The sequence below is a fragment of the Homalodisca vitripennis genome, chromosome 3 (genome assembly GCF_021130785.1).
Source record: "Homalodisca vitripennis isolate AUS2020 chromosome 3, UT_GWSS_2.1, whole genome shotgun sequence".
Classification (NCBI taxonomy): domain Eukaryota; kingdom Metazoa; phylum Arthropoda; class Insecta; order Hemiptera; family Cicadellidae; genus Homalodisca; species Homalodisca vitripennis.
In genome coordinates, this window is record NC_060209.1 from 117,212,420 (window position 1) to 117,230,820 (window position 18,401).

At 33.4% G+C, this 18,401-nt stretch overlaps 1 protein-coding gene across 1 annotated transcript in view; it reads left to right on the top strand.

Moving 5' to 3' along the window:
• The first annotated feature begins 6,443 nt into the window (after positions 1 to 6,443).
• LOC124357383 (serine/threonine-protein kinase PAK mbt) overlaps positions 6,444 to 18,401 on the top strand; it is a 39,395-nt gene continuing 27,437 nt past the window's right edge. The window contains exons 1-2 of the mRNA XM_046809139.1: positions 6,444 to 6,553; positions 17,875 to 18,094. Coding sequence (XP_046665095.1) covers positions 17,876 to 18,094 — 219 coding nt within the window. The 5' untranslated portion in view covers positions 6,444 to 6,553; position 17,875. The remainder of the gene's footprint in view (positions 6,554 to 17,874; positions 18,095 to 18,401) is intronic.

An 18,401-nucleotide genomic window follows, 5' to 3' on the forward strand; every position in this document is an offset into this window, starting at 1 on the left:
ATACCGAAATTCTGTACATCTAACTACGAATGAAACACCAACTAAACTAATGTTCAAAAGATCATTGAAATCCAAGTTAGACCTCATTTGACCGAATATTCAGAGCTTTGTTTATAATAAACAGGATAAACAAATTTATGGAGGCAGTAAACCAGAATGTTGTGTGAGGGGCAACCATCGATGTATAATAGAACTGGATGAGGTGCTGCGTGTACTGAAAAACTGTCCAGCCGCTCCGCCGCTCCCCCTACCACCTGTAGGCAACAGAGCCCGGTGTAGGCATAGCGTCTTATGGCATTTGTCGCGCTCTCCGTCCGTTTTATAGGTTTTTCATGTTTGTAAAGCTTTTTATTATTTTGCTTCGTTTATAAGCCAAAATTACAATTATTGCAAGAATTAATAGAACAGTTCTGTCATAATTGGATCACAGGGCAATTTTAATACTATTAACGGGATCTATTACTTCGCATGTATCTATTTAATTTAAAATTTAAAATACAAGGGAAAATATTGTAACACAGTAACTTTAAAAATTATATATTGGCAAGTAATATTACAAACGTAAATAAAAACTACTTAATGCCTGTCAATTAGTTATACACTTCTAAACAAAACTAATTTGTTTAGTTTCTGGTGAATGCCAAGACTGGCGAATACAGCTTCTGATGTTTTTTCTTTAGCCAAATGCAAACATACTACTTTGAAAAATAAATTGGCAATTAATTTTACTACCATCATTTCGTGACTATCTACACTATAATCATAGCAACTAGAACGGGTTTTAAATGCATTCAGCTAGCGTTCTACAGGCTAATATTGTTAAACGTTTAGTATCTTTCATTGAAGGAGGAGCTCTACTTATTGGAATACACTACTTTGTAATAATTTATTGATGAACGAAAAGTCACAATAATTTCTATTGGAGAATTGTGACTTTTCGTTCATCAATTATTACAAAGTTTAGTATCTTGTTTACATTTTTGTTCATTACATGTCAGCATGGTGTATAACAATTTTACAATTTTCATAACACCAGAAGAGGCTTTAATTAATTTTCCCTTAGACACACAATCAGAGAAATGAGTGTAAGATTTTAAACCCAACATACTTGTATCTATAGGCAAGTTACAGCATTCTTCACATTTAAATAGTAGAACAATTTTTTTACTATAAATCCACTAATGTAATACAGGATATTATTTTTGTAATATGAAAGACTTTTATTTTCGAGTAAGCTTTTAAATCTGTCTTTTAAATCTCTTCTACGTCTTCACAGTTTTCAATTGTGCTTAAATTCCTCAATTTGAGCAAAGCTCATTACAGAACTTTGACTGATGTCATCAAAATTTAAACAATTACTATTTTCTGAGGATTGTACACTGTTTTTAAACATAAGTTTCCTCAAAGTTCACTAGAATTGCTTAACATTAGGATTATTATTATTACCTCCTCGAGACCTAATACAAGAAAATAGCAGTTCCAAGTGATCTTGGGAAAATTTGGATGTTAGAACATACTTATAATCTAAGTCAAATAAAATCTCTTAGCTAAAATTTTAATAGCGTTTATGTTTGTTATAAATCCAAGAGCAAACGTCTTTCTTGGATGTTTTAAAATGGATATACCATCAATCTTAAAATTAAATAAATAGCTATAAGTATCATTTAGCATGTTAATGCACACATTCAAATTGTTCTTTCTTACTGGACTCTTTTGGTTTTTACCATAAGGGTCTTTGGAATTTAAAACATCAAATAGTCTGTCTATAGCCCTGATAAACTTCACTGTAGCCTCAGCTCCTATAAAGTCTGGATCCTTATTTTAGAGAGAAAATTATCTAAGCCCGAACTTAAAGTCTGAGCTGCAGTTTTTACATTCATTTTTGAATTGGTAAACTTCATGTGTTTATTTGACAATTTATTTGGAAATTTTAAACTCTGTTTTATTTGTAAAGTATTAAGTCTGTGAATAAACTTGAAATGAACGTCGCCATCTACAGATTGTATTTTGCCCTTTTCTGCTAGTGTGTTTCTTGCTAATTTTAACATATGGCATGCGTCTAAGATAATACATACTTTCCTGTGCTCCTTGTCAGTTTTAAAAATGAAAAATGGTTTGTCTGGCAATTTACAACAAAGCTTTTCTACAGCAGATATGTTTGTACTCGTACCATCAAATGTTACATTTTCTACACATATACCTATATCATACAGTTTTAAAATACACGTTTTTATTAGTTTTCAGAGAACGTGTGAGCTTATTTTATCAATATAAAAATAGCCTACTGCACAATTAAAATTACCTGTCAATGAAACAAATTGAAACACAGGTGCCTCACTAGCCAGTGTCTCAGGAGAATCTATTTGCATATTATTTCCCAACGTGACATAATCACAATTGTGACCCTCATTGTGGTCATATAAAACCTGCTTTCTAATGCTCATGGCATCAAAAACTAAATGGACATGTTTTAAGTAAGGCAGCTTATGAACATTTGTCTTAAGAAAAAGGAAAACCTCTTCCAAGAATCCTGGCTTACACTTAACGCTCGAAATCCATCTTGTTAATGTTGATGCATTGGGCAGTAAAAATGCTGCCATTTAAATACTTGTATGCTTTTGGCGAATAGAAAAAAATAAGAACGAATTCTTTCATTTTTTCAGAGTATACTACCTTATGTTTACTACGATTTCTATTGTTTATACTTTGCACAAACATATGTAAAGGGAACCCTTTAAAATGTTGTTGCACTATATCAATAAGTCTTTCAGGTGCGTTCAACTTTTTCTTTAACGCTGAAATTAACTGCTTCATTGACTTAATCGTTGATTCTCGTCTTTTCAGCCGCTGTTGAAGAATTTTAACTTTGCGACGAAGAAACATTTTAATTCGAGAAACAGGACTCTAAAAAAATAAAACATGTAAAACTTTTAAAAACTAAGCCTTAATATTAGTATTTTTAAAATACTTTTGAGTTATAAATTAGCTGATTAAGTATGTATTGAAATACTTCCGGCAAAAATCGTTTTTTTTACATATTGTTATTTTTTTGTTTGCAATTCCATAAATTGGACAATCTTAAAACAATTAACGTTAAAATATTGTTAAGGAATAATGAATAAAAATGTATCTAATAAAATAATAAATTTAGTTTACTGAATATGAATTTTAAATATTTTAAAAATTAAGCTGCAAAAATTAATCTGTTTCTCTCGAAACTCATAATAATGTTTTCAAACGATAATTTTAATTATTAACCCTACCGGTACTCGGATGGTGGACGCGGAATTCTGTTCTCTTTTGGGAACTTTTCTATTTTCATCGTGATTGACATCTGAGGTTACATTAATACATAAACCACTTGACGAAGTACTTGAAGCATTTGGCGCTCTTCCTGGATTATCCACTTCATCCATCGTATCCTATTTCATAAAAGAAGAGCATATTTTAATACTGTTTGTAAAAATACTCTCAAAATGCATAGAACACAATTAATAAATGTAAAAAACCTAATTACAATATTAGCGTTTTAATTCATAGTTACCTGCACTTCAATAATCGTCCGTCGATTTTTTTGGAGTTTTTGATAGGTAAGTTGGAAAATTAAATACAGAACGCACGGCATCAGGCTTGTGTATTTCATAGTTGCAATTTGGTCGAAATTGGTATTGATCAGAAGTGAAGTGTTTACTGCGAATGCGACTGCTTGAAGTAGGCAAGAAGTTCTTTCTTCTAGTTGCCATGACCCTTTTATTCCGTAGATCTGGATCTCGAGGAAAACTGTAAGGATTTCCGCCATCATGAGAACAAATTAGGCTACATAATAAAAAAAAAAACATTAGTAACAAAACCATTTTGGATAGAATTAATTCATTTTATGAACCCACCGTGAAAACGAGATAAGTTAAACTAGATTTGATTTTAGAAAATCGGCATCCCCAATATATAAATTGGCAAGAGACGTTGCTAATATTATTACCTATTTCTTGAGTTCAGGTATTTGCTAAATAAACTGCGGATTGATTTATAACACAAAACGGAATAAAAATTATTTTTGATTTCAAGGTTGTTCTTAAACACTGTTCCTTATTAGAAATACCTGGGAAAAATATGTAAAAATGTTTTTCTAACAAATTAAAACAAAATTAATACGTAAATACTACGTATACGCATTAATAGTTAATGCGTATTTACTGTACTTTACTTTTACTTTTCAATACTTCAGACTTCATATTTAGTGCTACTTCAAACCTATGGGTTCAAATGAATTTTTCTTAATCGGATCATGAGCTACTTACAGCACAGAACCATTGAAGTACGATACGGTTTATTCTTCTCAAAAGAATTCGTTGCTACGTCTGGTGTACCACAAGGCCCTCATCTATACTGTTTAATATTTACACAAATCATGTCTTCATCTCATCTTCAATGCAAACATCAGTTATTGCGGATAATTAAAAAATGTTCATGAATGTTTGCTCTCTTGATGATGCTGAACTTTTTCAAAAAGACCTCACTAAACTAGATGAATGGTCTCAAGCAAATTCAATGATCCTCAACCTTAGTCCTTTTGTACCACTTTTCATCGCAATACATTTTTTTCGTTCATGCATATTCTATCAGAATAAATACACATCCAATAACCACACCATTCAAGGGTCTCGGTTTAACCTTTACAGTTGATAATCAAACCACTCCAGATAAAGAACTGTAGCAACGAGCTTGCAACAGCCATAGAATGGTTCTCACTTTTAATTGCGTTTCATTGCAGTGAAATGCAATATTAATTTAATTATGTTATGTTACGTTGCATATTTAGGATTTGTTACATTGTAACATGGCTAAGTAAAATATGTGTATGTGACATAAAGAAAACAGAACAGGCACTCACTGATGATCTTTCAGTCCTCGCAGATTATTTTAAAGCCTGGAAGCTAAATCCAAATCCTACTAAAACTGTAGTATCATGTTTCCGCCTAAATAACAGACTGGCGAACTACAAGTTAAATGTAACTCTTGATGGTGTCAAATTGAAACATAATGAACATCCGCAGTATCTGGGAGTTACCTTAGACCGATCTCTCACTTTTAAAAGTCACCTTCAAAAGACAGCAGCAAAGCTGAGAACAAGGGCTAATATAGTACAGCATCTTGCTGGATCAACTTAGGGAGCCAACGCAAAAGTACTGCGTACCACTGCTTTGTCCCTTGTGTACTCCGCTGCTGAATATTGTGCTCCTGTGTGGCTTAATAGTGCACATGTGCGAGAGGTCGATGTCGTTCTTAATAGGGCCATGAGGACAATTACTGGAACTCTCATGGCAACACCAACACACACACACCAACACACACACACACACACACACACACACACACACACACACACACACACACACACACACACACACACACACACACACACACACAATTTCAATAAACATTGAATCACAAAAGCACTTGCTCCGCCGGGGCTCGAACCTGGATCTTTTACTTGCCGGGTGAATGTGCTACCATTACACCACAGAGCCCTTACATTTTACAATTAAATTATTTTGTATTTGACCGTTTCTGGTACATATGCGTTTAAATAACCAAACTAACATATGATCGGAAGACCAAATACCTGTCAAACGACTTTTATTTACATTAATCAAACTTGTATAGATGAGAATAGCCGAATTTAATTAACATTGAACCACATAAAGCTTGCTCCGCCGTCACTCGAACCCGGATCTCTCAATTGCCGGTTGAATGTGTTACTATGATATATATTTATCACACATACACATATCTCATAATTTATTATTCAACGGCAAGCCATTAATTAATATGACAAATCAATGACAATTACCTAACAAATACTCTGACAAATACAGTAAACAACATAATACTCATCATTAATAACGTTGGTAACAAAGAATGACAATACAACAACGGAACAATATATGACATTAAGACAGACGTATAGTAACATAAAATTAATTTAGTAGTAACAGAGCGGCTTAACCAGAATTATACCAGGTAGATCGTATCTCAATCTGGTGTGATACAGCTTAGGAATTATTTTCTGATTGTTCTGTCGTTACTGCAGAAGAAGTCCACCACATTACAGATAGTGTTACCCAAGCACAGGATTCTTGCCAACGGGCTGTGGAAAGCGTATGCCCCAGCGTGATGATGTCTCAGAACAATTCTTGAAAGCAAGTTCTTGAAGAAGGAACCCGTCAATCTCTATTAGTATTTCAGGAAACTTTATTTTCCCATTTAACATTTTGTAGAAGAAGATACATCGCGTTTATATGTATGTTCATGTATAGCATTGACTCAATTTAAATATTACTATATATTAGTTATGGACGTAGTGTAAATCTGAGATATTTCCTCTTTGGATTATTACGAATACATTTTTATTCTACAGAGACAGAGCGCTCTAGTGGAAAGTATGGTAACCATGGTAATAATCATGGCTGATTGTTATTCTGCTTGAGTTTGACTGTTACTAGTTTCATTTATAAGGCTAGTTATAGGAAAGTGTATTAATTGAATTTATAAGGTAATGTTTTGGTGTATTATCAAAAAAGGATAGGTTTTTGAGGATGGAAAAATATATATTTCAGAAACAGTTTCTTTTATGTTGCTAACATAAAAGCTTCTATGGTTTCATACACTAATCTTAATCTAATAATAAAATTATCTTTGTTGAAACACTGCTTTCATCAGTTTGTGCTGACAATATTGACAAATCGTTTAATGTAGTCTATAGGTATTAAGCTGTGTGCATGTGATTATTGTAAATGCTATTTAGGTAAGTTAGATGAATGAATAAACTCTAAGATGATTGTGTCTTTGGCCTTATTAAGGAATAAATGGCTAAGCTGATCAGTAATTAATATTGGATTTAGGGTCACCAACTGAACAGTTCATTGCTACAGGGTTGATTTCACCCAGGTACATCCTTAAGCCCTGCTACTGAGTTAAAATCAATCTAGATATACAATTACTTGGGGTGTCTCAATATGAGCTTAGCTTAGTGTCGGGAGTGCATATGTTGCTATTGGTTTGTCATGGCTGACTTGCATAAGTTATCGTGGTCTGTGAAGTATCATTACTTTTGCATATATACTGCATACTGATTGCATAATAACTATTTGGGCAAAGTTGCAAAGTCCAAGCCCAGATCACGCCATAACTGCTTACACACACAAAACTCAGACAGAACTAACGCAGGTTTCATTACAAGCAAAAGGTAACCGGCGCGCGTTTATCACTGATAAGATAAGACGAGTTTATACTAGAAGTAGTACCTGGACTACTGCCCTACGAACTAATAATACCAAAAAAAACGAATAAGTGCGATGTCAGTCAGGTTTTTTTTAATTTTATTTTTTCCGACATTTTTTTGGGGGGGGGGGGAGTAAACGGCTACGGCGATAATCGGGATTATTTTTTTCTGTGAAATTACGTTAACCTGTGTTAGTATGCAAAAAATCACGGCGATTGGAGCGGTAGTCGCTGAGCTTAAGATTTACCACTATTTGAAATCAACTTAGCTCCTAGTGCAAGTTATATAGTTAGACTATATGGCTGCAGTATAATAAGATGCCACCACCACAATTAGAATCACAGTATATCCTTAAAAAACAGTAAAAAGTAACTAAATTTTTTGTTTGTTAAATTTTATAGATACACAGCATAGATAGTTTTTATATAACATAATTTGTGTCTATATTTTTGTTTCTATAGTTTAGATAATCATATATATTGTGGTGGTGGCCTCTTATTATGCTGTAGCCGACTATAGCTGTGAATGTGTAAGAACAATCTTAAACCACCTTCAAAAGATTTCTGACTGTGTAAGCTGTCATTACCAAGAATGGTAATTATGAGCTTAACAGCCAGAGTGTAAAAAAGGTTTCATGCTAACCTATTGCTATCGTTCTGATCAAAACAATAAGGTTTCACAGGGTGCAAATGACAAATAATTTATGTATAACTTAGATCATTAAAAGGGGAACTACTTTCCTCGTACTGAGTAGCGTTTATCGTTCTATAGGCACCAAGTGATCTTGAATTAACCTCATATTGGTTACACTAATATCAGCCGATATGCCATCTTTGGATACGTAAAATAATAATAATGCTGAAATTGGGAATTTGACCCAAATATATAATGTTTTTATTCATAGATCTAAGAATAAAAGTTCATCAGCCTGACACAAGCGACATACAAAAAACATCTCTCGAGGTAATACTTATAACTAAAATATAAAATTATAGATGGTATGGTCACGAATGCCTCTTGCCGTTACTGATAGCTAGGAAACGTAACTGGTCAAAACTAACAAATTAAATTCAACTAATCTTAACTTCTACTATATTGTAAGAAAAATAATTGTACTTGTAACTATCTGAAAATCATTATTTGTCATTTTCATCTTATAAAACCTTACATTGTTTTGTTCAGGAGGACGATTGCAATGGGTTTATAATGTGAATCTCTTTACTGATGTGGATAAAAATTAATTTGAAAATAATGCAAACAAATTGAACCAAAACAATAAATAGTGTAAAAAAACAAACATAAGTTTAATAGCAAAACTAACATAACCATAACTTTCTAATTTCATATGTATGTACTATCTACTTAAATATCTTGGGGTAATTTTCTCTTAAATAGCTTTTCTCGATTTAAAAATAACACGATTACACAACGAACTCATACTTACTCTGAAAAACAATGACCAATTAAAAAGTAATAAATTCATTTTCTAAAATTTTAACTGCTCAAGTAATTCAATTCTATTCAATTTAATACTCATCAAAATCAATTGGTGGTATTAAAATAACATAAATAATGGTCGTCTTATGGTGATGCTTACTAAGCTGTTCTGACCACAGAGTACAGGGGGAGCAAGTACTTTTTGTGATTCAATGTTTATTGAAATTAAATTCTGATATTGCCATTCATACAAATTTAATTAATGTATATGTATATATGTGTGTATATATACATATATATCGAGTAGGGTTTTTGGTCCTCAGGTAGTTCTGTCTAGTAGTTACTTACTTACTTACTGCCGTGGCTCCTGGTACCCAAGGTGGTACTTTGCCTCGCCAACACACTGCCTCCAGATCTCTCTATCCATTGCCTCTTCTTCCCTTCTTCCCAGTTTTCTTACGTCTCTTCTGATCTGGTCTCGCCATCTCAACTTGGGCCTTCCTGGTGGTCTTCTGCCCTCCGGATTGTTTACAAGGACGTTCTTGACTAAGGAGTTGTCCTCCTTCCTTAGTAAATGGCCAGCCCATCTCATTCTCCTACTTCTCACCTCGGCCACTATGTCTGGGTCCATATATAGTTGCCTCAACTCCACATTATGCTTTATCCTCCACTCTCCATCTTCAAGGGTTGGCCCATAGATTTTTCTCAATAATTTGTTCTCAAATACTATCAAACGTTTTTCTGTTTTTTTACTTAACACCCAGTTTTCTGAGCCATATAACAAAACTGGTCTTATAATGGTTTTATACATACGGAGTTTGGTCTTGTGTGATAGTAGTCGAGAGCTTAATAGCTTGTGGCATGCTGATAAACTTCTGTGTGCTGCATTTATCCTTTGTTGTATTTCCATGTCTTCTTCATTATTATTCGTCAGCATTACTCCCAAATAAGTGAAGTTGTTTACTTTTTCAAATTTGTGCCCTTCTATTTCTATATTATTCTCATTGTTTATTTGGGTTGTTCTCCCACACTCCATTATTTTGGTTTTCTCTTCATTTATGCTTAAACCAACTTTTTGTGTATGGTTTAGGAGTTTTGCGACCAGCACTTCCAGCTCTTCTTTACTCTTCGCTATTATTGCAACATCATCCGCAAATGCAAGAACATTTATTTTGGTCCCTATTGTAATTCCAGCTTCTGTTTGTCTTACTTCTTGTAATGCTTCCTCTAAAGCTAAATTAAATAGCAATGGGGACAATCCATCCCCCTGTCTTACGCCTGTGCTTACATCAAACTTTTCCGAGATTTCCCCATTTATCTTAACCTTGCATCTAGATCCTGATATGCATGATTTTGACAAGTTTATTAATTTGTTGGGTATTCCATACTTTTCCATAATCTTCCAGAGTCTTCTTCTACTAATCGAGTCATATGCTTTGGAGAAATCAATAAAAAGGCATAGAAAGGATTTATTGAATTCATGGTATTTGGCAATTGCCTCCTTCAGTATGAATATCTGATCGGTAGTTGATCTACTTCTAGTAAAGCCTGCTTGGTGGTCACCTATTATATTGGATGTATACTCCTCTAATCTTTTTTTTAAAATCTTTGATAGCACTTTGTAGGTACAGTTTAGGAGAGAAATTCCTCTGTAGTTGGTGCACTCTTTTTTGTCACCTTTCTTATGGACAGGGATGACTATCGCTTCTTTCCATTCATTTGGAATCACTTCTTTTTCCCAAATATTCAAAATCAATTTGTGAATCTCCTTCGCTAGTCTTGCCCCTCCTGCTTTAATTAATTCTGATGATACTGAATCCTCTCCTGGAGCTTTATTATATCTCCGTCTAGTAGTTAAGTTAGCTAAATTTATTTAAAGTTTACATCAAATTAGTTATTCCTCTCCAGAACCCTTCCAGCCCCTAGTTTGTTAATGTTAGTGGGCTATTATTGAAAATTTATCAATAATCTTCTAAAGCCTTCTTTTCTGGAGCATCAGTGAGGTTAACTACGGCCATTGCCGGAGTAGCCAATCAAAATTTATTAATGTATTCTGATTGTCCTCCTGAACAAACATACATATACACATATATATATATCCAACCAAAAAGCCAATCTCACTGTGTGTTTACTTATAATCTCATTCAACGTAAAGATAAAAAGATCCCTGAAAATTTTCTCGTTCAACCTGAAGATTGAGGTGCTCAATTTTATCCGAGCTTGATTTTTAGAAACTGTCTTGAGGGTTTTTTTTCTCTTTCTGCCAGCAGTGCAGGGTGGCACCAAACCACATTTGCACACCAATCCGGATGGGCATTACACCAATAAATCAAAGAAGGTACAATTTTCAATTTACGTTTTTGTACATCTATAATATGTAGCGTATTAGAGACTGTTGTTATAGAGGTATGTCAAACCACTCCAGATAAAGAACTGTAGCAACGAGCTTGCAACAGCCATAGAATGGTTCTCACTTTTAATTGCGTTTCATTGCAGTGAAATGCAATATTAATTTAATTATGTTATGTTACGATGCATATTTAGGATTTGTTACATTGTAACATGGCTAAGTAAAATATGTACAGTACCAATTTGTAATTACTGGTTAAATTATAACCATTTGAAATTAACTAACATGAAATTAAAATATTTTTGTTACAATATGTATTTAGTTTTTTTTTAGGTTCAATATTACAAACATCCAAAGATATATTAAAATTATTAACCCTCCCACTGGTGGAAGTCGTAAATTACAATTATTTTATACTTGCCATCATTCAGTGATACTAAGATTCAGTAATATACATTTCGAGATGTTCAATCTCCCAGGTGAATAACTAACCTAACACATAACTACAATCTAGCTTAAAGTATAAACAAATCTAACCAGAACATTGTGACATGCATAAGTCAGGTATCACAAGCATAACACTAATTATTAAAACTTAACTACAGAGCACAGGTCATAGGTCTCCACCTCCCGATCAACCACCTATAATTGACCAGAGGCCAATAGTAAAAGACAATCGCCATGACAGAAACAAGATCACAAATCAAAAGAAGGAAACTGGATGGGACTTTTTTTGTTATTGGTTCATTCTAGATGAACTTAAAACCATACTATGACCATACTCCGCATTAGTTTATTACAAATCTCTAAGCTGTTTGCTACTTAACAGCTGCTCAAATGAGGTTTACTGTTATATAAATTCCATTGTACAGCTGTCCAAGACCTGGGAACCTGTCTTATTATTGAAACTACATTATTCATATCATAAGTATTTACATTCAACTAAGGCGATTAAAACATATGCTTTAAAATTTTGAAATAAAATATTCTATTTGATCAGTGAATTATTTTTCTCTTGCTGAAAACTCATAGATCTGGTACCGAATGTGTAATGCAATATATTTTAATAATACAAAAAAATGAAATTATGTAATCAAAATCAGAAAATAAATCTAATTAATTTTTTTTAAGTAATGAGTTGATATTTTGTTTAAATTAAACATTTGGTATTGAACATTGTTTTAATGATATAACTGACTATATTACAGCAGGTTGTATCAGACTAAACGCCAAATCATTAAAGTACGAAACATATTTTAATTTGAGTTAATTCTTTAGTTTTGTCCTCAATATATCCCGTGGACAGATGGAAGAGACATTTGTTCAGTTTCCTGAGTTAAGGTTTCGCTAATGTTAACTAATAAATTGAAATACCATTACACAAAATTACGATTGATTAATTTTAAAAACCATGAGTTCAGTTGCTCTTAATGCTATAGTGGTTAATATTATGTTCGTAAATCATTTTTCACACAAGGAAGCAAATTCGATCCACTATTATATTATAACTCTTACTACAAATAATCAGTTTATTTTCTCTACCACCTTGCAAGAACTTGCATTTCCCACCAACCGTTTACCAACAGCGCTGCTGTTAAATTGTTCAGCAACTATTTTTGTTTCACGAAGATAGTGAGTTTGATACATGTCTACTGTGTTGGTTGTGAAGTTTTAAGTTATTTTGATTGATATTGCCTAAACAAATTTGTAATGGCTAAATGTTAATCATCTAAAAGGAGAACTTCACTTTTCTGTGAATAAAAAAAATTGAACAAGTAAATGCTAGTCAATGGTATAGATGAGTTTATATTCCTTACAACATTTGGTACTTTGGGATTATACCGACCACACCAGTATGAAGAACACAAAAATATAAATTTATAGAAACAAACATGATAGAACGAAAAATCAACTCTTTAATTACAAAATTACGAACTTACAAGCATTTTCAGGTATTGCGATCATTATTTTTGTCGCTGTTATTTTATCTTTCTCGAGAATCCCGATTACGGCAGGCCGCGCACATCACATGATTATTTAAGTTTTTTGCACGGTACATAATTGCCTTTCCATTACAATTCAATTTATATTTCTGATCAGCCCCTCTAGAATTTGATATTTTACTGATACCTATCTCGAGGGATGTTTTTCTTTCATTGACATCAGCGCGGCGCAGCACCAAAGGGCATAGTGTGATCAAGAATAAAAACAAGTTTTGAAAAGAGTTTAGTTTTTGTTTGGTAATGTTTGTTTTTGTTGAATTTTTGTGTTTGGAGAAATGTATTGGGTAAAACACGGAAGTACAACAAAGCGACACACCAGCTGAACAGGTGGCGAGACTCTGCAATCACGTTATCTACTAGACTGCTTGACTTTGATCTCTGTCTGAGGATGGGGAGGGGTTTGCGATAAGACAATTCCTGTTTTATATTGACGAAATATTGTTCTACGCTAATCTAGTAATCAGTAGAAGAAAAATGTCAAATAACGATTCATGTCGGTATAATCCCAAAGTAGCCAACATTTTATACTTCTTTCTAGATTAGTTATAACTAACCTTTACATTAGTTATGGAAAAATTTGTTCTATGAATTATACAGGGTTGCTGAAAAGTTTTGAAGCAGTGTAATATCTTCTGTACTCATCAAAATACAAACATAAAACTTTGTACAGTAACATAGGGTATAAAATTGAGCTTTTTGGTGAAATCAGTAGCTCTTCACCACCTCAGGGTGATAGAAAAGGAGTCAGTGGAAAATCTTAAATGTAAGCATAGGTTGATGTGCATATCATTGGAAAGGTCTTAATTAGTAAATAACATCATGCCGCAAATTAAACCTCAAAAGGTTAATCCTAAACAAAATGGCGGCACTTGAAATTCTCAATGTCCGATCTCATGTGCAAATTGAAGAATGGCTTAATTTTATTGTAACCATATCAGATGAAGCTACAAAACTTCATACGCGATTTCTATACACAACCAACATAAACATATATAAACACCTACTTTAAGATGTAGTGTCCTGCTATACTTCTATGGGTACGGTCCACGAGGAGTCAGTAAAAAATTGTTAATGTAAGCATAGGTTGATATCCACATCATTAAAGGCCAAGCAAAGAAGTATTCTGCAAATCACATTTTAAAAGCTTTATCCGTTACAAAATGATGGCAGTTCAAAGATTTTAAAAGTAAACTTTAAATTCATCAGATAATTCAGGAAGTTGCTTTAATTAGTTTAATTTCACATTAACAATTTTCAGTGGCTAAACAATACAAATTCTAAGAAACAGCATCTCCAGATTATCTTATGCCTATTGCACTCTTATCTGATTTCCTTGCCTTAAAAGCGATGAAATTTAATAAAATCTGTCACCAAGTAACTTTTGTTTTATTTAAATAATTAAGAAACCAAGGTAAGATATTATAAAAAATGTATTAAGAACAAGAAATGTCTTTATGAACAATAATAAATACAAACAAACCTCTTAATTAACAATGACAAAGTGCTTTAAGTCTTTTAATTCAGAACATTTAAAAACATTTAAAAAATGTACAACAAATTTAATTAAAGTGACTATAACCAGGTTAACTCTTGTCTATTAAGAAAAGATCTAGCACAATCTTACAGTCAGGTAGGCCTGAAACATGTGTTTAAATTATTTTGAATTAAAAGCACAAAAAGTAGCAATAGGCATAAGATATTCTAGAGCTGCCATTTATTCAATTTTTGTATTGTTAGCTGTGAGAACCACTGTAAATGCCTTGTATTGTTACAGCAAATCTGCTCTAAATTAGTTATTTATTAATTTGTAAAAAATTGTTGTGTTATTAGATTTGTAATTATATACACTGAAACATGTTGTTTTTGTAATTCTTTTAAGAGGTTTTAAGATAGTAAAAGTAATTTTTAATTTTTTAATTGTTGCCATTTTCAAAGTATGAAAGATAATATACTATTTTTTTATTAATTGACCTTATTACTGTTATGAGATTGTGGGAGAATGTTCCAGACAAACTGACCAACTTCCGATATAAAGGGATAACAGGTTAATAGCGGCGTTGGAAAGGGAGTGCTCAGTGGGTTGGGTCAGTTTCCTTGATCCGATTGTCGCTGCCCCTTCTTATCTGAGAGGTGGATGAGGCACCGTGACCCTTCTCTACTCGTCTAGTTGGTTACAGACTTCACTGCTTGAATGTTCTGGGAGTGCCAGTGGCCTTATAAGGAGATGGAGCGACGCAGTGAGCGAGTTGAACTCCAGAAGTGAACTTGTGAAGTGACAGAACTAGTGATAATACTCATGACAGCTGGATTTGTGTTAATAATTATTGACTGTGTCAGTGTTAAATAGACTTGTGTGTAATTAGAAAGTTAATTTAGATAATAGTGGGTTGTGACTGAATAAATTAGTGACAGTAAGTTTTTTTAACAAGTTTTATTTAAAGCCAGCCTAGTTTTAAGCAGGTATTATATTTAGGTTTATTTGTAAGATTAATAAATATGTAGTTGATTCAATATTTGCTGAGTGTTTCATAGAATATATTTTATTGCGTTGGCAATATTGTATTGCAATAGTCAGTAATACCAATTTTGTACAGTATTTATCTTAAAAACAAAATCCATTCACTCGACTTTCCATACAGTTGCACGCAGGCACACATTCATACACATACAAAGAAACAAAATTCATAATTCGTGGGATCAACCCCCAGGATTGCAGCACCGTCGCGAATATCAATCCCAAGAGTGCTCCATGAACTCGTGAACTGAGTAAAAAGCACAAGACACCAGGTAGTGTTTTAACAGATTTTTAATTTTTTGGATTTGTTTCTAAATTTAGTGTTTCAGGGAGATTGTTAATGAATTTGATCCCAGCTTGAGAAGGGAGGCGTTCAAATGCTGCTGTTCTATGCTGTCGGGCTCGTAAGCGCTTCCGAGCTCTTGTCTCGTATCTATTTATGTCACTGCCCTGTGTAAATATACACTGACATCAACAGTAAAATGAAGTCTAAAATATACAAGCTGAGTAGAGTTAGCAAATTGAGCTCACTAAAGGTACTTCGACATGACTCTCTGTTGTTCAATTTTGAGATGATTCGGACAGCTTTTTTTGCAGTCTGAATACTCTTTCCAAGTTTGATATGGCACAACCGCCCCACAGAGAAATTCCGTACGACAGGTATGGAAATATTAATCTATAGTAAGCCATCATTACATCAGACGTACAAAACTTTGATAAATTTCGAAGGACAAAAATTCCAGTTGTCAATTTAGCGCATACACTTTCAATGTGAACTTTCCAGGTTAACCCTTTATCTAGGTGTATTCCTAGAAATTAAGCAGAATCAGTTTCTTCCAGAACAATATTATCCATCATTACTGATGGGGTTTCATAAGTATTCAACTCACGTAAACAGAAGTTGATGTAATTTGTCTTTAGTTTTGAGATTATTTACCAGAAAATTTTGAATGCAGGAATTAAGATCAATGAAGGTTTGAATCTCCAAAGAAGTCAGAGAATCAGCCCGGAAACAGAGTCGTGTCATCTGGGTATTGAATGATTTTTCCCATATAAGGTCCCATAACAGGCCCAAACTATATGTGTTTTATTTTTTTGTGTGTGGATGTTATTCACATAAATCAAGAAAAGGACAGGACCCAAGATTGATCCCTGTGGGACTCCTTGGTATATTCTAATACTACTTGATACTGCATTCTGGACCTGAACACATTGACTTCTGCTGCTCAAGTATGAGTGGAGCTACTGGTGTGCTGTCCCCCGTACACCACAGCCTTCCAGCTGAAATCAAAAGAAACATTTATGATTTTTGTCAATGGTCTTAATATGTGCTGATAACATTGTTATATAAGCCACATTGATATGCCATTTATGTTATTGGAAGTTTTAGCTGAAAAACTTCTTACAATACGTCCCACTTGGTCCTCACACACAGGAGCCAGAACCATAGATGAAGCAGGGGTATGTGTGGTGACTGTATCCAGTTCCAATTCACAGTCAGCATCAAGAGAACTAGCCACTGAGGAGAAGAATTTATTAAATTCCAAAGCTATTGCATTTGGATCGGTTAATTCAAGCAAACCTGCAGTATTACCATAACATTAGATCCAAATTTTTCAGAAACTTTTCAATAGTTTCTTTTGTAAACTGTAGTAATCATGCAAGCTGAACACTAATCCAGGTAATGCGGATACTATACTATACATTTAAGCATATTTTGTGTTCAATTCAAAATAATACAAATATGATTCTTAAATCGGAAAAAACCAAGCCATACAACATTTTTACTTATTAGCAACTGTATGGAACAGCATAGTCCTGTGCGGGTTTAACATACAGATCTAACTGGCTGATGTCACTTTACCACCACTGGATCTGCCTACATGCGCAAGAGCAACTCTTGTCTCCTTATGTCATGCTGGCTTATGGTTTATTTTGACACTGTCATCGGAAATGATTGCCTTGAAATAGTGATTGAACTTCCTGGAAATAGTGTACCAAACTTAAACAAAAGAAAAAACTAAGTTTGTTATTAAACAACTACACACTTTTTTATATGTTCTTTTATTTGTTTTCTTTATAACTAACCTCTGTAGAACAAAATAATTAATTGGCTCTCTTTTATTGCTAATACATTTGTAATGAATAATCTCTTCGCTATCTATTGTCATTCCTGGTTTATCTGAATTTTCTTCTGGTCCCAATTAATCTGGACAAACAAGTTGTTTAATTGCTCAATATAAACAATATTGTAATTTGTATTTGATTTGGGTTTTTTTTGTTTCAGAATGTTTACAAAGAAAAAGAAGAAACCCCAGATATCACATCCAACAAATTTTGAGCATAGAGTTCACACAGGATTCGACAAGAGAGAAGGAAAGTTTGTTGGATTGCCGCTCCAATGGGCTAGCATTGTTGGAAATAATCAGATATTGAAGAGCACCAACCGCCCTCTTCCTCTTGTTGACCCATCAGAAATTACACCTACAGAAATATTGGATCTTAAGGTATATGACAATATTTGCTGTATTTTAAAATAGTGGATATGGAAATGTTATTCTTGCTTGAACATTACAATATTAACACTACAAACTCACTAAAATGCTTTAGAGATTTTAAACAAACAGCCTTACTTCTATTTTTTCCAGTGTAAGAGTTTTGACTATTGAGTTCGTTCAGCTATTTCAATCTCAGAATAAAATGTGCTAACCTCCTCATGTGACAACTGTCTCATTATTTCTGCCACAAAGGCAGCTGATAGAGCTAGTGTCCCCCCTCATGGTTGAATCGTGGTAAGGTTTTGCTGGTCTTAGA